The following is a 23,758-nucleotide window of genomic DNA, read 5'->3' on the forward strand; positions in this document are numbered from 1 at the left end:
TTCTGTCCAATATTAACACTGTCAAAATGATGGCCATTCAGGATGGCTTACCACCATGCTTCTTTCCTTCCATACCCTTCCAAGCTATGATCTTCCACCTTGCTCTCTCAAGCTCAATTATAGCTGGATCTCTTTCCTCACCTTTTGCTCTCCTTTTCTACCTGTCCTCTGCTGTTAAAATATACATGGACCATTCCCTCTATTTCCCCTCGTCTCCCATTTTAGCCTCCTGGCTTAAGAGAGGCAGTGACACACATCTACTGAAGCCAGGATGGGGGAGGCGTGTGCTGAATGGAGATACAGTCGAGAAAGGGGGCAAGGGTCCCCATATCCTCTGTGAATGCAGATGTCTACTGGCCAGTAGGCTAGGCTGCAAGCCTATAGATCAGGGGTGGGGAACCTTTTTCACATCAAGGGCCATTTCAATTTTTCCAAAGTCCTCAGAGGGCCGTACCATTATGTACACATAACTAAAGATGAAAAAAAAGACAAAAAAGTCTATAACTGCTGTGTTACTAAGCCTCATGTTTGCTGCATTTCTAGACTCACCTAATGTGATGGCTGGAACTGTTTTTCTCTAGCAAGTCGTCTGATGTCAGCTGGCAGTGATGATGATGCTACTCCAGGGATGGGCAACTTTCATGATAAAGTGGGCCACATTTTTTATCATAACCATCGGAGGGCCACATGACTGCACACTTCAACTATACGTGAGCTGAGAGAAGCTACATAATTTTGAATTTGGTAGATGATTTCCTGTATTCTGGTGCATTTTGGCGATGGCCACTACCTAAAAAATCGTCCAGAATCACAACCTATGTACGGTATGGTAATTTAACCAACATACATTAATTTCATGTTTTCCATGCTCAAACAGCCACATGAATGGTCAGTATTTTTATCAGTGCAAAGGGCTCACATACATCATCATTCAATGAAGTAAAAAAACTGAAAAACAGTGGCCCAACATTAAGTGTAACAACTCAATGAACTCAAACCCAACAAGCAGTTGTAGTAGTTGTAGTGGCGACTTAAGTGGATATCTTTAATGACTGATATCGCTTCTAAGCAAACTAGACGCATGGGTTTGCCTTTGAATTCTATGAATTCTTCTCATCTTTCTTGAACGAGTTTTCTGTAACTCGATCAATTATTATTATTATTATTATATATATATTTTTTTTTTTTTAATTATGTGCAGGCTGAGTGGGCATGCGGGCCGCGGGCCATATGCCCGCGGGGCGCGGGCCGCCAGTTCCCCATCCCTGCTATAGATGGCTGGTATTGTAATAAGCTTGTACTTCATACATTTCCTTCATATATGCCGGCCTACTGTAGAAGTATACCATGCATCAGTGAAGACATTAGCAAGAAAAGGATATTGCTACAAAGGGTTGAACGTGAGAAATGTGTGAATGTCTGGCTCATAAACTATTGCAAGACTGGACTAACTGGATGCATTGCTTCGAATGATTCCAAATGATGATTTAAACAAACCGCATACAATTACAGAATAAACTCAAATAATTGGTGAACTAAGCTCCTCGGTATTTCCTAGGTGCTCGTCGCACCTGACCATCTGACGACAGGAGCGACTCCTCCCCGGAATGAGAACTGGTGTGCTACGCACTAAGCGAGCAGCTCGAGCACATTACACATGTATCCGCGTGCAGACACAGCGCGCGCGGTCTGCAGCTCATGGGCGCGAAGGATGGAGTCGAATTTACCACTTTAAATTAATAAGGACTCCTCGTCGTCCCCTCGTGTCCTCTTTCCAATAAATCAGTGATGAGATCGGCCGTCGGGAGCTTCTCCACAAGAAGAAGACAACGAGAAGATCCTCCGCGCAAAAGTGGAAAGAGTGGCTCTTGAAATCACAAAACCCCGGTCATTGGAAAGCGGATCCGGTCACCAAACAAATGCGAGGTAAAATCATTTCTCATATTTTGTCGAGGTGATTTAAGTAGAACCTAGACTACTTTAAGGCTACGATGCAATGTATGACATAAGTAACGTTATAACCTGCCGGATTTTAAAGAGGGGAATCGGGCATTTTAATTTAATTTTATGATTTGTTGTTTTTCACTAGAAAAATCAATTTATAGATGAAATAAGCAGTGTTGTGCAGGGTTCAGTCTCGGCGCAGGAGCGGTCATTAAAACCTTCCCTGCTGACACTGGATCGATTTTATTTCAAGTTGGACATTGGTGACTGCGGAGTGCGGACGTGCTGTAGGCTACGAATCTATCCGAGACATTTAAAGTTAAAACCACGTTCACATATCGACTTTGGATGACACTTGTTTTTTTCCAGGAAGGTTACTTTTGCAGTTAAATTTGAAGGTAATGTCTTACTGCAAGATTCACCAGACGACAGTCCGACACTAAAGTCAGGAAGTGGCCATGGTCGCTGTCGCCTAACTATTTGAATGTCAGTCTGGCGTCTGCGGTCTCCTCTCAAGCTCCCGTATTAAGTGTTTCCATGGAGCTGCATGCCAATGGCCACCGTTACACCTCACGGAGCAAGCCAACGCAACAAAATCTGCTGTGATAATTCACATGTCGTTGGAAGCATGGGGCGTTTAGGCTTTGACAATCTCTGTGTTGAGATTAATTATTTGAAGCAGGTGAAAGCCAGCCACCTGGGCTACGTTTGAAAGAAAATTACCTCAGACAACTATATTGATATGGTCAGAAGAAGTGATTTAGTTATACAAACACATGATAGTATGCATTTTTTTCAGGATATGACCACTACAAAATTGACAGGAGGCTATTGGCGAAACAGACTATTTATTCTATACTATATATATATACTATATACTATATACTATATATATATATATATATATATATATATATATATATATATATATATATATATATATAAATTTCATTTATTATTATTATTATTATTATTATTCATCTAATCGAGTCATGAATCAACTATGTCCTTCTGCCGTGCTGCCTGTTGTTTAACAACTACACTAATGTTGTGTTGAATTTGCAAAACCCTCCCTCCCTTCAGGACGGGTGTTGTTATGACATCAATATTTGAATGATTATAAATATGAAAAACCATAAAAAGTACTTTTCCTGTTCCAGAGCTGGTGTTTATGTGTTTGGGAGCCTAGGCAGGAGGGGGGCACTCAGTGCTGGGGACCAGGGAGCCGGTAGGAGAGGAGAGCATTTTTGCTCTGTTGCGTGTCTGTTGGGTGCCTGTTTTTTTACATGAATGTTGTTTGCAGTTGTGATTTCTACATGACTTTCAGTAGGAAGTGTGGTCTTCCGCTCATGCATCTCAGTGGAATTGGAAGCAGGTGGACAAAAGGATTTGTATATAATTAGACAGTGCTGTTATGTTGAAGAAAGGTACTCATATAATCTCTAGGCAGGGCGATTTATTGAATCTCTGAAAATGTAGATTTATAATTAATAACAGGAAATAAGATACAACTTTCCAGCCCTGTATATGGCGTATTCAGTATCCATAGCCGATGTCAACAACGACTAGAAAATGGTCTCTTGGCTCCACCATTAACCAATTAATTGAGTATCATGAAGATATCATTAATCAAACAATAGTCAATCACAGCACTGTTCAGAATGTTCTCTAATCTAATCAATGAATTCCATCTTTTAATTTATTTTTGTTTTCTTTAGCACCACAATTAACACGCATACAGCATTCTCATTTGGGTTAAATATAAACCATACAAAGACCTCTGAAATCCTGGTGGCACATTATCCTATTTTAAAACCCAAGTATCTGTCTATCTAGATCGATAAGTACATAGTGTACTCAATTATAATGCATTAATAATTGGGAAAACCAATTGGATCATAACATCAGTGTGCGTATACTTAGAATGACCCTTGTTGAAGTTGATGGGATGTTGTATCGCAAAGTCAGGGAAGGAAGGATCTGCCTGTGTCAATTGAATGTGTTTTATAGCAGTGTCTATCTAGCTGGTTCCATGTGAGTAATTGCTAATAAAAGAAACAGACCGCTTATTTATTTCCTGGGATTTTTCTAATCAGTGCAAATGAAAAATAACAAAAGATGGGAATTAATATTTGATGAGGATTTGTTTGTTGTTCTGCAGGAGGACATTTAGCTGGGGGATCCAGAGTCTCGTGGACATGGAAGAGAGAGAGAGAGAGAGAGAGAGAGAGAGAGAGAGAGAGAGAGAGAGAGAGAGAGAGAGAGAGAGAGAGAGAGAGAGAGAGAGAGAGAGAGAGAGAGAGAGAGAGAGAGAGAGAGAGAGAGAGAGAATATTGTAGTTGTGAGTGACAGAATTGTAGTTGTGTGTGTGTGTGTGTGTGTGTGTGTGAGAAAGAGGGAGTACTTGTGACGGAGTATGGATTGTTCCTGTTGGTGAGTGTCTGAAAAGAGAGATGGATTTTTTAGCTTGTTTGTGTGAGCTGTGTGTGTGACTGTGCACAGGGAGGCAGTGCGTGGTGTTCCTTGTGAAGGTGAAAAGAGCCCGCTTCTTCAGCAGTTGTCAGCCAGATCCAAGTCTCGGCACGTAATGTCTCGATGAATTAATATTTAAGTGGGGGATCTGGCCGATCAAGCCGTTACGTAACCACTGGTTGATGAGGGCCTCGGCGAAGGTGTGCCTTGTTGCCATAGTGACGGGAGACATTACTGAGGAGTCGGTAAGTTATCGTTGTGTGTCAAGAGCATTCCGGTTCCCAATGTCCTGAAGGGGCACCTTTGATCCAACCTAATGATCGTTATGCATTTCATTAATGTGGGCGCATGTCAGAGGAAGGAAGTCTTGAAGATCTAGTAGTCCGCGTATCCGTGTCTTCTGTAGGTTGAGTGGGTTGACAAATATACCGACGATATGAACATTGACCGCTCAATATGATCAATCTCACACTCAAGCGACTCCTCATTAAATTCGTGTGGGTTTGTCCGAAGCCACAAAGGATTGATCAGTTCTCGTACGTGTGCGCGCACACACTCCTTGCATGCAGTGCATGTGTGTCAGCCTTTGGCTGCCCTACCGGTATGCTTAAGGATTACAACCATTTCATCCTTGTTCCTTCTCACCACCTTCCTCCGTTTCACACCACAGATTCCCAGTATCCTCCAGCAGTTAGGCCTCGTTATGGTTATTTCACGTCAACAGTGGAAGCGTGAAGATTCAAGCTTATTCCTAGACCCCGGGGATTTGGTGCCAGGCTAACGGGAGTGTTTTTTGGGGTATTACCTCCCCTGTTTCCAGTTATTTCTAATGACAAGCGAGAGCCGCGAATGGAGGTCTGTGAAGTCGGCTGCCTAGGGCCTCTTCTTGCATTCGATTTGGGGAATGGGAGGAGTGCGGAGGTCGTACATAATAGATAAGTCACTATAACTTACAGTACAGGGGCGTAACTAGGCTAATGCTGGGATTTGCATATTTGTGAACATGTTCATAATTCATGAGTGTGCTCAATGCCGCTATGCATGGTGTGTGAAAGGAAGCGAACAAAGAACAACCAACCAGGTCTCTATATGCTCTCTAGACCTGTGTGTTGTCTCTCTCCTCTTTCATTCAGTGTTTCCGTATATCTGTGTGCATCGCACTCTCTCTCACTCTTGGAGCTCCATCAAGGACATACAACAGCAGTCTGTGTGAAAGTAAAGAGCTGCCTTGGATCTGCCACTCTCAGCCGTATATCTGTTGGGGCCCTTTTTAAAGGGAGACCGATTTCAAAGAGATTATTTTTGATAAGTCCCATAAGGAAACAAATAAAAAAAGTGAAAGTCTTTTGTTAAATTGTTCCTGTTATACTGGCAATATATTTGAAGCGGGTAGAAAAATAACCCCAGTGAGAGCCATGGCACCCGGGAAAGCGCAAATATATCCCCGAGCCGCCACCGCCGCCGCGCTGAGCAGTAGATTTGTCATTCCACTTGATGGGTGACAAGTTATTTATTCATCGCGTGGCTTTGTTTCCTAGTGCGGATGAGGAGCAAGGCTTCAGCCTGAGACCTCATGATTGGCTTCAGTGTCTTGATGCATGTTCCCGTCAATTCACCTCTGTGCTGTGTCGCATTTGTCATGCTAATGGAGGGAGGGTCTTATGAGGGATCATTGCCCCGGCCTGTGAAATGGGAATTGTTCGGTGCTCAAGAAGATACAGCCATGACTCTTTTAGCAGTTTGAATGTGTGTATTTGTGTGTGTGTGTGTGCATGCAAGGAAGGGTGTGTGTACAAATATCACAGACACACACGCTAACAGACACACACACACTTGAATGATATGCTAAACGTGAACCAGGAGCAGAGATATCGATATTCTGATGGTCCATTATAAATATGTCCCTTGTCGATCTTATGATCCCCAGGCTGACTGATTAAGAGACTTTCTATGAAAAGTTTCCTATCAAGGGGCCTGTGCATGAATGAGTCTGTGATAAGCACAGATATAATGAGGGGTAATGCCTACGTCTGGCTTGGCCTCCAAGGTGATCAGAAGAGAGCTTTAGTTTGCCATGCAGATGAGTCGCTCACAGTCGAGTAGAATATAATTGCTCTTATCTCTCTGAAAAGTATGTTATTTCATTTAATCTTTAGTCCATGTTTACGCTCAGATGTAGGTCATATGTGTGGGAGAACAAAATGTCAACTAGTCGGTTCTCAGAGGGAACCCGCAAGCAGCGCTTGACATTTGTTCTAGAGGCGGCAATGTTAGGCTTGTCCAAATAGGAAATTTGATCTTAAAAGGCATTGAATTGGTTTTTTTTTTACAGTGGGAAGGTCAGACCTCTTGCAGGAGAAATACCTGAAAAACCTTCTTGTGTTTGTTTTCTGAGAAAAACGGGCCGCTAAGGATATCTAATCCATCTCATCTTTTTTGTTAAGCTTTTGAAGTGTAGGAAGTTCTTAAAGAGAGCCGATCACCTCAATGGTGACAGGAGAGACTTGAGCCTTCGTTTATTCATAACTCACTGCGAGCATCAATTTTTTGTTTTTATTCACACAATATCGTTCACAAAGTTAGAAAGCTGATTCTATCACAGATTGCTTGTCGCATCACAACACATTGTCGTAAACAGTATCTTGTTAAATGCTGCTCGATTCTTCTTGTTTTCTGTTCATTTGCATAGTGTTGTCTTCCTCCTCAGACACAGGGTGCTCTCCATGGTGCTGAACAAGCGATGCCCAAGCACAACTTGATTTACTCCAACTCATTGTTTCGTTGGTCTAATCTGATATACAGTATGTTGCCTCTATTGTAGGCTTATTCTGGACTGGGTAGCCCTGCCCATTCTGCCAGCGATTTGAGTTCGCCCTGCACAAGGGTCTGGAGAAGAGCAATACATTTCTTTATTTTTCCGATACGTTTTTGCGGGAGCCAATCACCGAGCTGGCATTTCACCGTGGCGCGCTATTGGCTGGTTGAACACGATGACGACAGGGAAGCGACGGCAAGCAGCCAATCGCATACAGAGTCAGTTGAACTAGGCCCATTGATCACGCCTCTTATGATGAAGAAAATGACAGCTTCCCCCGACCAACGTGCAATCTACGATTGAGCTTGGTCTGGCAATAGCCAGACTAGGCTTATTCCAGAAAAAGTAAGCCAAGCCACAAAGAGCTGCACAGATATAGAGGTCACAGGAACCGATAGGACCACCAGGATGGATTCTGATGACCCATGTGATTCTGACGTGCTTTTGGAAAAATAAGAAATACAATTAACAGAGAATAATTTCTACTTTTAAGTGAAGCGCCTGTTTCAGCTTGAATATGAACACTAAGAAATTAGTTTAGGGTTTGTTATCACCGTGGTGGATCTTGGTACATTCAAAAACTAACTTTAGTTTGTGGAATATTTCAAAATTAGACATGGTCAAGAGTAGGTCCTTAAAAACAATTTGTTTGCGATTAAACCTTGAGGCCATTTTTGATGGGATTGAACTAAACAGCAGAGAGGCAAGATATACAGGCTAGATATAAGAACGCGTTCAAATGGCACCCAATGGCAGTCGATTCTTGTCAAACTGTAGATGGGGTCACTGGTTTGCGATGATACCAATGTTTCTGTATAAGCAGCAAAATCTACACCATGTCTATAAGTCTGTGATATCACAGTAGATATGCCTGCTGTCATAGCCTCCGCTAACGAGGTTACGGGGGAGGACGACGACAACTCATCGCCCAGGAAATTAAAATCCTCGCCTCTTTAGTCTGAGTTGACTGTGGAGAAATTGCCCATTTAATGTGCGCTGACTCGCTAATACGGCCATTTAAACAATGGCAGCATGCTAATTCCTCTTAAGCAGATTATGCCCTTTTCCTCGATGTAGCGCTACCGATGATTGCTTGTTCGGCTCCAAATGTGTATCAGGGATTTATTAAAAGAGGCATGGTGGAAAACACATTGTCAGCTTTGGAATGGATATTTGATGACTCTGTGGTCAGGGGGATTGGTCTTCATTATCTGGTGGGGAACTGGTCAGATAACGCTGCTTCATTTACTTCCTAAACCCCCCTGTGCCTTAATGCAGCTTCTATTCTGTATGGTCGAGGTGAAGACGAGAGAGACGCAGAGATAGAGAGAGGGAGAGAGAGAGACATTGCGACTGCACACGGGATTACAAAGGTTAATCATTAATTTAAAGCTAATCTTCCTTAAATACCACTAGGTGGCTGCTCTGGATGAATATAATCAGGCAAAGCCCCAACCAATCCCCTCAACCTAAACGATGGGAGGAGTGGTTAATGTGTGCTGCTGTTACGGCACGGCTAGATCGAACCAGATGGAGAGTGGCATCACACTTCTAATTTAGTTTTGATTTAGCTTGATAAAAGGATGTATACTCCTTCATTATCTGTGTGTGGAGTGAGAGTCCCTGTGTGCATGCATGTGGCTCACTGTGTAATGCATTCATTCAGAATGGATAACCATTGTCAATGGCTTCTATTCCAGCAAATGGTTCTCTGATGTACATTCCCCGGCATTGTTGTTGCTATGGAGTTGAGATCATTATGGAGTTACAGAATTACGCAATCAAGGATGAAATCACTCATTTCCCAGTTCGGGAAATCGAATAATTAATTCTCTTTTTTCTTTTGTTCACGGTTATTATGCAGGCAACTATGTACAGAGAATTCAAGTCATTATCTGGTCTGGTCTTCTCTGGTAAACCTTTATGCCTGAGAAGCTAATTAAAGCTTGCGCAATCTTCCAGCGCATTCACTTTTGTTCAAAACATTGTACTTCATTAAATAAGGAAGGAATTAAGACATCATTTTAATCCTTAAAAAATGAAAAGGTTATTTATTCAGTCTCATATTTACTCAGTTCAAGTAGCATGTTTTCATATCTAGTGGTGCGTTTGTTTGGCCTCTTGTCAATTCCTTGCATTGTTCAACAATACTACTATTATGAAAGGTTAATGCAAATAACATCTTGTCAGATGAACAAATGAGAAAGGCGACAACATTAGCCTCCAGAGTGCCATCTATTAGGCGGATGTAGCAGCCCCTGGTCCCTGGGGGACAGTAGAGAACATCAGGAATCAACTTGAACGTTATAGGAAGTCATTCCATTTACAAGGTAGGGTCTTTTAACTTCAATGAAGATAAGCCTGCCACCAAAATAAACAATTACCTGAACTCATTTCCAAACAGACCCGTCTAGAAAAACTGACATTTTTCTAACAACAAAAGGCTTTTTCAAGGTGTTTTTCGTCTGATACGGCTTAAAAAAATAAATAAAAGCGGGCCAGTGTCTTTGAAACGCAGTGGCCTTCCACCGACCAGAAAACACGCCGCACCATAGCAGGCGCCTTTTTTTCCTCCGTGTTTTAGCCTCCCCATTAGGCCTCTCATGTTGGGTCCACAAACTTGGCTAATTAAGAATTCATCTTAGGTCGGTGTTGTCGTTAAGTGGCCCTCACAGCACAGCGTCCGGGTGATAAAAGGAGTTATTGAGCTGCATGAGGCGACCTCCTCTCGTCTCTTATCTCCCATAAACACTTCAGTTGGTTGTAGTGGCCCACAGAGATGGGGCAGGGGGGGGGAAGGGGGGCGATATGCCAAGGGGGGATAGAGGAGAAGACTGATGACTTATTCATGACATCAGTAGAACAAGAGGGCCTTGGACGGATGTGGCATCGTGAGAAGCCCCTTGCCACGGGTAACTTTGTTAGGTAGGGTAGAAACGCCTGTTTGAAAATTGATTAGACTTCACGGCGTCTGCTACCCCAACGACATGTACAATAGGGTATAGGCTAATTGGTGGATAATGAAATGTAGATTCTGTGTGACGTGGGTTGCTCGGGAATGTTAAAACGACATCATACTTTGCTGAGTCATGTCAGTGGGTTTGTTTATCCTCGGAGAACGGCGAAAAGACCGAGAACAGTCAGCTCTAATTTTCGCTTGTGGAATTGTAATCGTGATAACATCGTCTGTGATTACCGGAGACAAAGTCATAAAGATCATACGATTTATGTGAGGCCATCATTCAGTCTATTTTCTACGACATTGTGTCTTGCATTAACAACTCCCCTTACCTGTATTTGAAGTAGAGCTTCCTCTCTTCCAGCCTCCTCATAATGTAAAACCATGCCTCACTGCTTCCAAACGATAGTTTTACCGGCGCCAAGTTGCATTAATGGAATTGTGCTTGTCCTACATCAGGTCTAAAACCAAAGTTATTCCGCAATAAAACAAAGTATATTAGGTTGCTCACATTCAACACAAGTTTTAGGCCCAATCCCATTTCTACCCTTTACCCCTTCCCCTTAACCCTCCCCCTTGTTCTGAAGGGGTAAGGGGAAAGGGTAAGGGGAAGGGGTAAGGGGTAGAAATGGGATTGGGCCTTATTCCAAACTTGTAATCAACCTGAGCATTCCTATCTAGGTTGTTGCACTGCACTGGCTGTTCTGATCCACTGGTGTTAGATGGATAACTTATCGATTCATCAGTCAGTTCTTCAATACGAATGTGTGTATTTAGTATCAGTCCGCTACAACTACGGTGTCTGGGCCTGGATGGATCATCAATACCACAAACTAATTCCAGACAGGTTGGACTATTTGTAGAAGTTAACCTCAATATAATAAACACATAGGCGCATGATGTTCGAGAGGGGCAACGGTGTTTTGGCTGCTACACATTTAAATGGCCAATTAGCAGTGGACCATTAATCTAAAGAAGTGATTAAAAAGTTCACAATAACAACTGCATTAGTAATCAGCCCTAAAATAACAGTATTGGTTTTCATCAGGTTAATGCTTTAAGTATTTAAAACCCCCCATTTTTCTCATTCACTTTAGGAGGTTAGCCAACATTATATAAAAATGCCATTTAGGGCAATTGTTGGGAGGCTTCCCAGGACAGTCTCAACGATCAGCTGTAAGGCAGAGCATTCGCTGGTGAAAGGCTCAGTGAAGGACTTTATACACACTGACAGCGGGAGTGGGGGGTGGTGTACCGGTCGACAGCCCCGCTCTCTCCATCGTCTCCAGCACCACCATCATGGTACCTGGAGAGAGTGCGAGGGCGGGACCCCGTGCCCCTGGCCCCCCATGCCCCCTGGGCCGGCCCCACGTTAGCAGGGGCCGCGAAGCGTAGCACTGGCTAACGGGCGAGTGGCTGAAGCGGTGTAATGATGGAGTCTGGGCTGTCGCACGGGGCCAGGTGGACGCCGCCTGGTGCTCGCATCATTTTCTCCCCATCTCTGGCCGAATCAACAGCTCGGATGGGCGCCCTGGTTCCCAGGCATCAGCGGAATGGAGCTGGAGATTGTTATTATAGATAAGCACTTCCCTCCTCCTCCTCCTCCTCCTCCATCGAGGGTTGGCTCCCGGGAGGAGGGCTGAATTACAAGGAAGCCGTCTGGAAGCCCTGATCATAGGTGGCCCACTTTTTTCTTTTTTTTGGAGCCCCGAAGCGCTGAGGCACCCGAAAACAACACGGCGGGGCTTAATGACGGGTTCTGTGTCTCCAGCTGCCTGGATCGGGGATCGGTTTCAAAATATGGCTTGATTTATTGCGGGGGGGTTTTCTCAGCATAATGCATTTCTATTACATGCACACTTTTGTTTAAAATAAAGTACATGATATTATAGCCCAAGGGGTCCAATCTGGTGTTCTGTATATATTTATATTTACAATCAACAAATAATGAAAGGTAAAACAAACCTTGAATAATTATGACAGCATCACGATAATATCTCCATTCAGAAAACAAAACTGTTTTGTTTCCCACACAGCACTGCAGGTCTACATAGATTATTTCATGGCTGATTCCCCTTTGAACAACTGTACCAGAGTAATCTTCCCGGCCTACAAAAGCCCATTCTCTCTCTGATTAGGTTTCAGATCGATAGCCGGCTTGTCAGGGAACAACTCAAATTACTCATGCTGATGAGCTAACACAACCAGCCGCCACAGTGTTTACATGGTGAGCGGGCGCCTGGGTTCAAGGGCAGAGGGTGGGGGTGGGGGGGGGGGGGGGGTGAGGATGGGGATGATAGCGGCGGGGGTGAGCGCCAGAATCCAGTGAGAGAGGGAGAGAGCTTGGGGGGTGTCGATATGATCCCAGCCCCGCAATGTCTTTGCTGGCCACTCAAGTTCTGCTTTGATTGTCCGCCACTCCCTGAAGAATCAACACAAACTTCCTCTCTCTTGAAATAAACATTTATATATATATATAAAAAGAGGTAGAGATAGAGGGAGATCCAGTGAACCAAACTTGTCCTGTTTCTATCTGGAGCTCTCTACCTATATGTATGCATATGGATACACGCTGTGCCTTGAAGGTAGGCTGATAACACTGCTGATCCTCCCAATCTGGGTTACACCTTTCCTTCGCTTCCTGCCAGAGAGCATCTCGGATACAGTCTGGCTTCCTTTATACGTTTTCCTTCATTACATCTGTGCAGCTGCTGCCAGCACTACTAAGCCTCTGCATACTCCCCCCCCCCCCCCCCCCCCCCAGCTCTCTCTCTCTCTCTCCCTCCTCAGTATATCTATACATACGGGTTTCCAAGCAAGATGTACCTTGCTGTACTGTCTTCCATACTTGCCACTAGGCTCCTATGGAGGCTCCCCCCCTCATCGCCCTAAACAGGTCAACACAGAAGCTGGCTAGTCGGACCTTGTTAGGTCCTCTGTACTTAGTTGGAGCTCTAGTTAGCGCTTTACACTCTGCAGGCACTTTCAGACCATAACTACCGGTACTCTTCTTTTGGGTGGGTAGTTTATTTTTTTTTAAACTCTATTCCTGAGGTCCAAGTCTAGAGTTGGGAATCACGATAATTTGGCAAATCGGCACAACGCATTGCAGATTGTTCACATTGTGAGCTTTTTAGCTCTGCAGATCTGAGCACATTTTGACATGGGGAGAAATGCCTAGCAGAGCTGTGGCCTGAGCTTCCAAGTCGTATATAACTGGCAGAAAGCAGCTGGAGGGATTCTTGAGTTAGTGTACAAAACAGAATTGAGCTTTTCTTCATAAGAATCTGAGTATTGGAATTCTTATGTACTGAAGTCAAAGCACAGTCTAGCTGTTATTGGTTTTGTGGTCCCTTATGTTTGACCATTCTTCTTCTACTTGCCTTTTACAAAGTTTGCAAATAATTACAGCTACATAAGGCCCATTTAGATTTGGACTACATAGTTCAATGTTTATTTGAAATGTTACTGCGTTGCCCTGTAGTCAGTATCTACATGATCCATGGCCATGAAAACGCACTCATCTTTGTTGGCACCCCAATGGCTTGTATTTGGTTTTCCTCATTAAAATATTCATCAGATTTGCCTCATCAAAGTTTAAGATGATCCTTGCAGTTCATTACACGATGTGCTTCTTTTGATTTAATGAAGTAATTAATATATAATTCATGTGAGTTTTTCAGATTTCACGATGCCTACAAGACCCCCCCCCCCCCCCCCCCCCCACACACAATTTTTTTTAAAAAAAGAACAAAGGCATTTGTTTTGATTAAGGCTGAATTAACATGTGTACTTTTTAATGAGACGCATGCTAATTGCTTTACAAAAAAGTGCATACAAAGTCTGATGCCTTTTTATAGATGGAGATAGAGGATAGAGAATCAAAGTAGCAGTTAGGTCTTTGTGTGTGTGTGTGTGTGTGTGTGTGTGTGTGTGTGTGTGTGTGTGTGTGTGTGTGTGTGTGTGTGTGTGTGTGTGTGTGTGTGTGTGTGTGTGTGTGTGTGTGTGTGTGCGTATCTTTCTGTGATGTGAAAGAACAAAGCTCGAGTTGGAGAATGTTGAGTTGGAGAATTGTCTGTGTGTGCTGACGGAAGTGTGTGCGTGTGTGTGTGTGTGTGTGTGTGGCATCATGCATGCCTCAGGCTAAAGAGGAGGTGCTGAATCAGAATTGGCAGGCAGGATGGAGATCATGTACCCTCCAGATGGAATCCTTCCTCTCTCGGTCACTGCACTGGGCCCCCAGCAGTGCCGACCACTGGGCCTTCACAGCCAGTGAGTCAGCGCAGCTCGCCAAGTGGTGTCCTGAGCCTCCACCCCATCCAACGGGTGGTGTGGTGGTGATGTTTCATCCGCCCAAATGCCTTTTGGGAACTGTAGGAACAATGTCAGTTGACGCTAAGAGGTTCACCTCGGCGTGTCGACCGATGACGCACACACGAGCGCACACACAGGTGCTGCACATCACAGTGCTGCTGCCACAGATGGCAGTGGGCCGAGGGATTTGTAATTGGGAAAGGCTTGTCTTTGCAATAAAGTGTTAGGAGACGAGTCCCGGATTCCAATCATTTTACCCTTGGTTGGATGTTGAGGTGAAAAAACTACAATCAGTGTCTCGACCAAGGCAGACGTGTCTGAGTGTTCCGGTAAACGGACGATTACCAGCCTCCCCTCTTACCCTTTACCCCGCTCCTCCTCCTCCTAGCTGTGGTAATGAATGCTTTAGTCAACATGTGGGCGTGGATTAAGGTGTCAAGAAATAGCCTAATATTGCGTTGTACCCACTCCCAACATCCACTCTCTCGGTTATGTCTTAATCCATCCTTCCATGCTTCCAGCTACGTCCTCCGGCCTGAGTGGCAGGTACTGTTTTGTTGAATGGCCACATATGCAAGGCTGTACACTGAGGGCTGTTTACATTTACGGCTCTGATTGGTCAACAAGGGGCTGGATTTACGAGTCTAAAATGAAGTGGATCCAGAATGTCTTAACTTTTTTGGAGAGCACATTTTACTTGGACATCAAATATCTGATTCCTATCATGTCGGACACTGTTTCCTTCTGCACAATGCAATTTACTATTAACTGTCAAAAAATGGTTAATGATTAGTTGCCACTGTGGAATAGATGGATTTGCATACGCTATTTCTACCTTGATGGAATGTGTGGTGAGCCATCTAATGATTACAAATACCACTGTGTCAAGACACCAAAACAACAACGATAGCAAACAATTACACTACACTTTGGCGTTAAGCTCAAAAAAATGGCACCATTAACCTAATTGTAGAATGTTAAACATCACATCGCATAAAAGTGTTGCACTTGCTAAACAACCAGTTCTGTTGCTGCCACTAGGGGGACCCATAGGCGAGAATGAATGTCATTTGTAAGGCCATTGTGTCAACCAATCTTTGCCACTGTAGAACTCCAGACAGACTTTTAAAAATAACAGTTTGGGGGTAATGAACTTTATTACAAAGGACTTCACCCGAGATGCATTATATTTTATATATGGTGTCGTGTAAATTAATACTCTCTAAATGATAGATGTATAAATTATTGTGCTTGTCCTGTTATCTCTGTAGTTGTGCTGATTATATGAAAAGGAACATAATTCACAATTTCCACACAAAAAGGAATGCAATTGTCAACCGTTTGGACCTTCGGTTATCTGCTGATAAAGAAATGTTTTGCATATCACTGATCCTTTCTTCGAAGGCTGGGGAAAATGTCTGAATAGTGTTTTGTGTCTCCGTCTGTTTTCTGAAAGCTTTGCATTCTTCTAATATAGCATTTTTCCTTGCCTGGGCCCTTCGTTATGTAGTCATAATAACTGAACAGTGGCTTGTGAGTAGGAAGGAACGAGATAATTGATCCCTGCTGGATCCAGGGGAAAATGGCTGAAGCATGTACCTTGTCATAAGACAAGACGGCGTGTTGGCCAAAAGAGTTCCCCTTAATGGCAGCTAAAATAGATCCCTTATTCCAAACCCATCCAGCGACACTTGAGTAAGACATCTCACGACATCGGAGTCAGAGAGCGTTGCAGAAGATGTGAAATAATTACTGCACTGCTTTAAGAGCACTGTTACAAGTCACTGCAGCAGCAGCGATGAAGAGATCGGAACCAGTGATGAAGCAAGAGGAGGAAAGGGGGCGAGGGAGGGTGGTAGTAGGGAGGAGGGAAAGGGATATGAAAGTTTGCTGAACAAAGTGTGTGTGTGTGTGTGTGTGTGTGTGTGTGTGTGTGTGTGTGTGTGTGTGTGTGTGTGTGTGTGTGTGTGTGTGTGTGTGTGTGTGTGTGTGTGTGTTCGGTGTGCGTGTGTGTGTGTTCGGTGTGCGTGTGTGTGTTCGGTGTGTGTGTGTGTCTGTTTACCATCAGCCCATCCATTCATACGTTACCAAGGTAGGGTTTCAACATTGTCATATTATAAAGCCTCTAGAGGGCCAGCCACACTTCCTACTGCACCAACAGAAGAGCTGATTAAGATGCACATCCACCGTTTCTTTGTTTAAAGCAAGCTAAATTACACTAATAACGGTATTATATCATCACCTTTCCAATGTGCTCCCATTCTGTAAACAAAGCTGTCCTTGCTGTACTTGCTGTCGGCTGTGGTTATGCTAGCGCGTGGCGGTGAGGTGCTGTTGAATTTAAATGAGCGTTTAGTCTATCTTTAGCGGCTGGGTATTAGGGGTGTAGCTGGGTGGATTCCTATTGAGGGAAGCTGGCCCCCCCTGCAGAGCCTCCCAACGTGTGGCGCCCTCCTGCTCTGTCTGCTGGAACACAATAAGCACAAACACAATAAACAGTGCAGAGGGGATGGCTGCACGCTAGCGGGCCTGATGGCCTTGCCCTGTAGCCCTTAACCAATATAACATTTCTAAGCCCTTTCTTTTTTTAGTATGTATGAATATTTGATGGGCTTTTTGTGCCTTTTATGGCCCCGACAGTGAAGCTGGGCCACAAGGTGGGCTGAAACAAGAGAGGGAACGACCTGTAGCACGGGACCGCAGGTCTAACCCCGGTGCGCAAACCCAAGGTTCCCAGTGAGATGCTTCATGCGTGTCTGTGTGAGTGGGTGTGCATGCTGGATAGATACGCTGAGATTTGAGCAGAGCGTTGCGATCCGTTGGTGCCACGGAACAAGGGCTGCTTCCAGGTGGCCGTGCGGCCTCGGAGTGGTGCAGCAGGGGGAATTGGATGGGACAGAAAGCTCGTCTGGCTGCCTGGCTGCTAGCATTGGACTTGGCAGCTCTCTGCCGGGGAAACGCTGACAGGCAAGCACTCCTGTCACACCGCATAACCGCCTGCCTTCTCAGCCCCCCTGGGGCCTGAGTGGGCCGGGCCATTCATCCTCCCCCTGCCTTCAGGTTCCCAGACTGCGACTCTTGCTACGTGACCCAGCTATCTTTGTGGAGCCGGGGCCTTGTGTCATCCGGCCGAGGCTGCCCTCAGTGGCGGTCGTTTGTTGTTGTTGTGGTTGTTGTTGTCCTGAGAACGACATTGTGTATGAATCCCCTCCTGGTGAGAATCTGCCTCAGCCCATCTACAGTATCCTGGGTGATGTGCGCTACAGACGGTTGACGTATTACTAATGAGGGAGGCCGAAAGGGGTTGTCTGTCCAGATCATTGGTGCCGTTAACCAAATAAAACCTGTACCTAAACACCACGTCAGTCCAATACCTATTCCAGTTCTTATTTAATATACCTGAATTTAACCGACTAAAATGGGATGCCTCAACCTAACCATCCTAACCCTTAACTTAAACATTTTTGTCTGTAGAAAATTATTTCTTAATATCTTGAGAATAGCAGGCACATGAAATGTGTTTCTACTTTGACGAGGCGTATGAGAAAAATTAGTTTTCCCCCTCAATTGCATATCGGTTTGCATCGTTAAACTTGATGAGGGGTAATATAGTTTATAGAAGAATGATAACTTTCCATGAAAGGCATTTCCTACATGATTAATGCATTTGTGTGCACCCTGGTGCCGAATTATAAACATGATCATGCTCAACTTCATCCTCAAAAACCTTTCTTTATACTACTCTAAAAAAAAATGAAAGTTATTATGCACTTCATAATTGTTATTTTTGATATATTGGACATTGTTAGACTGACAATTCAAAAGAACAATGTAAGCCTGCATTTGCGTCCATGCCCATGTGTATATGTTGGGTTTGCAAGATGCTGGGGAATTGTGTGTTGTGTCTTTATCTCTCGCTCTTTCCTCAAGCAGGGAACTTCACAGTGAGATTAGATTTGCCCAGTGTGACCTTTCAGCTGTGGAAGCTGGATGTTTGCATAGTCCTCTCCTAGCTGTTTTGACTCCAAAAGTGTACACTGCAGCTGTCTCTGCTTGTTTTCCTCATGAAAGCATCTTGAGTATTTGTTTTTTCTAAACATATTCCATGACATTTAAAGTGCTGTTTTTTCATTTGTCGTTGTGCATTTTTGTGCGCACACACTTGTGATACACGTTTTAGTTTCGAAAATGTTGTGTAAATGGAACACTTTTATATTGGGGTCAGTACAATGAACTGAAGAATGGCAGCGTTTCTCTCGACTGACAAAATATTCGGCATCTTTTCTAAGCCCTTCTAATACCTTAAACCCTTAATGTTGTAGCTGCTGAGTTGCATTGCCTCTATATTGATTTCTCTTCTTTACGTGAACGAAATCAAAGTCACCTAGAAGTCGGAACTCTTCTGATTTCCTGCTATAAATGTGTCCTTTTGCCTTTCCTTGCACCCTGGCTTTGAGCTGCCCCAGATCAGATGTTAAGTGTATTGATCTTAGGCAAAGGCTTATGACCCACACCGGGAAACAGACCGCCCCGCCCTCCTGATCCGGCCTTGAGCCACGCTTGAACATTCCAGCAGCAAAATTGTAATGAGCTGTCTGGTTTAATAATCTGTTCCAGCCCGAGAAATCACAATGTAAGATGAGTTCAAAAGTTCAATGAATGGTAGGAGGAACAATGTAAGGAAAAGCAAATGGGGCATAAAGGAATCATTGAAATGATTATTCTGTCAAGTTATTCCATAAAGTATATACAAAAATGTTCTTCCTTTGTCTTTGTTGCAGATGTACTCTGGCCTGGCCGCAGTCTCGTCTCTTCACAAGCGAGTTCAACAGCAGAAGGAGAAGAAGATCACCGTTTCCCGCTCTGCTCCGGCCCCCGTTGACATCAGAAAGGCCGACGTGATGGTCTTCAGCTAAACCAGAACCCTCTCCTTTTTCATGACCCGCCTCCTGTTGCATTGCCTCGTCTCCTCCTGAAACTCCCTCGCCATGGCCTGCTTCCTGGCGTCCGTCTTTTTCCTGGTCCTCCAGTCGTACGCTGCCCCACCGGAGCTGCTCCAGGCAGCGGTCACCCTGCACACGCTGGACCTCGAAGCGGGAACATCCGCCAACGTCTCGGGGGACCTCCCGCCCCCAGGCACGAGCAAACGAGCCCCGCACAGCATCATCATCGGGGTGCGCAAGGGCGGCACCCGAGCCCTGCTGGAGATGCTGGACATCCACCCCGAGGTGGCGGTGGCGGCCACCGAGGTGCACTTCTTCGACTGGGACGAGAACTACGCCAAGGGCTTCGAGTGGTACCGCGACCTGATGCCCTACTCGTACCCCAGGCAGATCACGGTGGAGAAGACGCCGGGCTACTTCACGTCGCCCCTGGCGCCCGAGCGCATACGCGCCATGAACTCATCCATCAAGCTGCTGCTGATCCTTCGGGACCCCGCGGAGCGGGTGGTCTCGGACTACACCCAGGTGTACTTCAACCGGCTGGAGAGCCACAAGCCCGTGCAGGCCATCGAGAACCTGCTGGTGCGCAACGGCGCCCTCAACACCCGCTACAAGGCCATCCACCGCAGCCTCTACGACGTGCACATGCGCAACTGGCTGCGCCACTTCCCCCTGGAGCAGATCCACATCGTGGACGGGGACACGCTGATCCACGACCCGCTGCCCGAGCTGCAGAAGGTGGAGCGCTTCCTCAACCTGCCCCCTAGGATAGTGTCCTCTAACTTCTACTTCAACCAGACCAAGGGCTTCTACTGCATCCGCAGCGACGGGCGGGAGCGCTGCCTGCACGAGTCCAAAGGGCGGCCGCACCCGGCCGTGAACGGCACCGTGCTGCAGAAGCTGCGCTCGTACCTGCGCGAGCACAACCACAGCTTCTACCGGCTGGTGAAGCGCACGTTTGACTGGCAATGAGGGCACCTGGGCAGGCAGACTCAAAGAGGGAGAGGGTCCTTTCTTTGCTTTGCCTGTGATGAGGGCATTGAGAATGAATGGAAGGCAGGAAGACTGAGGGGGGAGGGAGGGTGAGGGAGAGGGAGAAGCACTTTAAGACCTGACATTTCCACACCCATTCGAATAGCCTCGTAATAACTACCATTGTAAACTCTGGTTGCCACAGAGCGGGCCGATATCTCAAGCCTTAGGAATAATTCTTCAAATACTGTATACTGTACTGCCAAGGTCACATAAAAAAATGTAAAATGAATTCCCAAGCTTGGCAAGTCCTTCTCTCTGTGCTGTATTAGTTACCACATCGCAGCGGTTTGAAGTTTGTAAAAAAATGATTAAAAAAGAATGACAATTTTCTTTCTTCTCTTATTTGATATTCTTGTTCTTAATAATAAATCGGTTTTGCTTCAAGATATTCCATTGGCTTTTCTTTCTTCTGGTTTCTGAGCCCACCCTGCAAACGCCTCAGTAGCCCAAAGCGATGAAGCTCTCTGTTATTTTACATGGCGTGCCAAAGTAGATGGAGGCATAAGCCATTGAGGTGTGGTGTGGTGGATGGTTGGACATTAATGTGAGGAAATGGTTGCCTTGGAGCCATGCTTTAGCAGCACAGGAATCACTAATGGATTTGGACATTGAACGGTAGCTAGTGCCTGCAGGTAAATCGGACCAATCTCCATTGTCGGCAAGCTGTAAAAACCTGAGAGCCGGATTTCATCGCCTTTTCAACAATTTACTCCCTTTTTCGAGGTAGCCTTAAATCATTTCATGGAATACTGTTTGAATTCACCAAACGTCTGCGGTGTGGAAACACAATTATATCAACCTATTCCATTTAAAAAAATATCCACCCTTTTCCTCTTGCATTTTCCCAGAAACCCATCGTCCTCGTCCGCCGCACACGGCTGAGACACAGCTCTGGTTTCCTCTATTGATCGGGCTTTAAACAGCAGCCAAAGCTACAAGTCCACAGGGAGCGGTAATATTCATTTGATCTGCAGCTCTGCGTCTGCCGGTCTTGGCAGCATGAGAATAAGCAGCACCTCTGCTGCAGGGAGCAGCGACTAGTGCCCTGTTGGATCTATACGGAGAGGCAGAAATGGCTTCAGGTTGGTCTGCAAACCAAAGAAAAATATTCACATTCACAGCCAAATTAAATCTCAGCTATTGCCGTAAAGTCACATTATTTAGAAATACATCCAGAAGTGGTGTATAATGTTTGGAATGGGTTACATCGATCGACGAATCCTATTGGCCCTTCTTAACCGCCTGGCAGCGTGCCACACTTGCTTGGGGCACCTGGAGTTCAGTCAAAAGCGAGGCGTGTGCGTGTCAGCCAGAGTGTGGAAACACATCCAGACAGCCTCTTCCCAGGATCCTCACCATCCACGCCCCGCAGGTGGAGTGGTGTGAGGCTGTGGTGTCAGACGGATACCTTGTGACCCCGGTCTGGGGCCCTCGTGGCCGCTGTCTGATGGCCCCTTGTCTGCTCCTGTCTCCGTCTCCCCCTGCCAATGGCCTGGAAGAAGATAACATGAAAGGCACGTCCAGCTCTCCGCAGGGACTCCTCCGGTCTGGCACGAGGGCTGCGGACATGGGCACACACACGGCAGATTACCACCAAGGTGTTGGAGGATCTGCTTTGGTATATGGGTCGGGACAACTTGTAGGGTGAGAGAAGATGCACGTGGTGTACGTGTGGAACTGTTAGTTGCAGAATTTGGGTTTCTTGTTGCTAACTCAGTGACAATTGTAACATTGTTTAACAGTTTTTTTCTTTGAATCCAAATATGGAAAATACCAATGCATCCAAAATAATAGACCTATCCATCAATACTAATTCAACAGACTTTAGTTCGCTGTGGTGGACTCAAATCTTGCTAAGAAATACACACTCAATATCTCTAAATATAAATGGAATGAAAAACAGATTAGTATAAACATTTTAAAAAGTGAGAACCAAATGTCAAAACCTGAAATTTTGTGGTTCGACCTCAATTTAATCTTTAACCAGATTTTCTGCCTATTAATTAGCCTAATTAGTGAATTTTAAAAAGTGGATACCAACTCAAGATGCCGTCCTGAATGTGTTATTTAAAGGCTCACTGCTAACTCCAAGTGAAGATGTGATGGGTCATTCAGTAGCAATCAGCTGCAGAACTGCTTGATCATGTCGTCCTAGACAGCTTGTAATAATCCGTCTTTACACAGTGATTGATGAAGCACTTAGCATACAGTGTAATCTCGAACAGTGCTGTACTTTGGTTGGTAATTGTGTGATGCAAGTCTATTACCGTGTCCTTGACATAAATGAACGACCTCCCCATTGATATAGGTGACAATCAGAGGTTGATGGCTGCACTGAACAGAGAAAAAATATTTTTTATTTAGCCTATTCACACATTTAATTCAAATTCTTTAACACATTAAATATTTAATCTTGGTCAAACATTATTGGACTCCTGATCTATATTCAGGCGAATTAATAGCAAATTGATAGCATAACCTTTGCACAAACAGTCTTTTTGCAGGACTTTAAAGATGTCTAAATGTTTGTCACACAGCTGTGCAGGTGTAACCATCTAAGCAAGCTCCTAGAGCTTGAGTTGCTGCTATACTTTAATACAATTTAAATGGCTCCATTGTTTACTGGATGAATAACCACGTTACCTCACTTCTAGCCACAGAGACGTGTTGTCTGCCAGAAGTAGCCGTTTCATTTCCTTCAGGGAACAAAAGGTAAGACACCTGCATCGATCAAGCAAACTGCAACGTCAACACACAACACAAAGACCCATCTCTTATCATACACCCTTTGAGCACCCACCAGCCTGCAGACTTTTTTCTAAACTATGCTTTGGTAGCTGAGGGATGAAGCCTGAACAACATTTTGGATGGATTGACTGGCAAAAACGATTTTAATTATTGAATTTGTGACGTCATTTGTTGAAACACACTGTGTTTGACACACTTTCGTCTGCTGGGAGGATAGGAGGGTGAATTATTAACGTAGTGTCAAGGCTGTACCAATAAGTATACCAGAGAGAAAATGATCGGGTAGAAACCAAGCCTGCTGCGAGATAGCTATTCACTATTCAAGTGTGTGTGTGTGTGTGTGTGTGTGTGGTATGTGTGTGTGTGTGTGCGTGCGTGCGTGCGTGCGTGCGTGCGTGCGTGCGTGCGTGCGTGCGTGCGTGCGTGCGTGCGTGCGTGCGTGTGTGCGTGTCTGTGTGTGGGAGGCAAAGCTACCAACTCTTTGATGTGCTGATGAAGAACGGACGTCGTGCTGTTTTCAGGACATAA

The 23,758-nt window shown here is 44.9% G+C and overlaps 1 protein-coding gene across 2 annotated transcripts; it reads left to right on the forward strand.

Annotated features, from left to right (window-relative positions):
- The first annotated feature begins 1,650 nt into the window (after nt 1–1,650).
- hs3st1l1 (heparan sulfate (glucosamine) 3-O-sulfotransferase 1-like1) lies at nt 1,651–20,849 on the forward strand. Of its 2 annotated transcripts, none has more exons than XM_056609614.1 (2): nt 1,651–1,926; nt 19,286–20,849. In XM_056609614.1, exon 2 carries the CDS (start codon nt 19,493–19,495, stop codon nt 20,417–20,419), a length of 927 nt encoding a protein of 308 aa, XP_056465589.1. In that variant the 5' UTR covers nt 1,651–1,926; nt 19,286–19,492; the 3' UTR covers nt 20,420–20,849. The 2 variants fall into 2 exon arrangements, with proteins under 2 accessions (XP_056465589.1, XP_056465590.1); XM_056609615.1 differs by lacking the exon at nt 1,651–1,926 and adding an exon at nt 13,099–13,207.
- Nucleotides 20,850–23,758: the final 2,909 nt, after the last annotated feature.

The sequence above is a fragment of the Gadus chalcogrammus genome, chromosome 15 (genome assembly GCF_026213295.1).
Source record: "Gadus chalcogrammus isolate NIFS_2021 chromosome 15, NIFS_Gcha_1.0, whole genome shotgun sequence".
Classification (NCBI taxonomy): Eukaryota; Metazoa; Chordata; class Actinopteri; order Gadiformes; family Gadidae; genus Gadus; species Gadus chalcogrammus.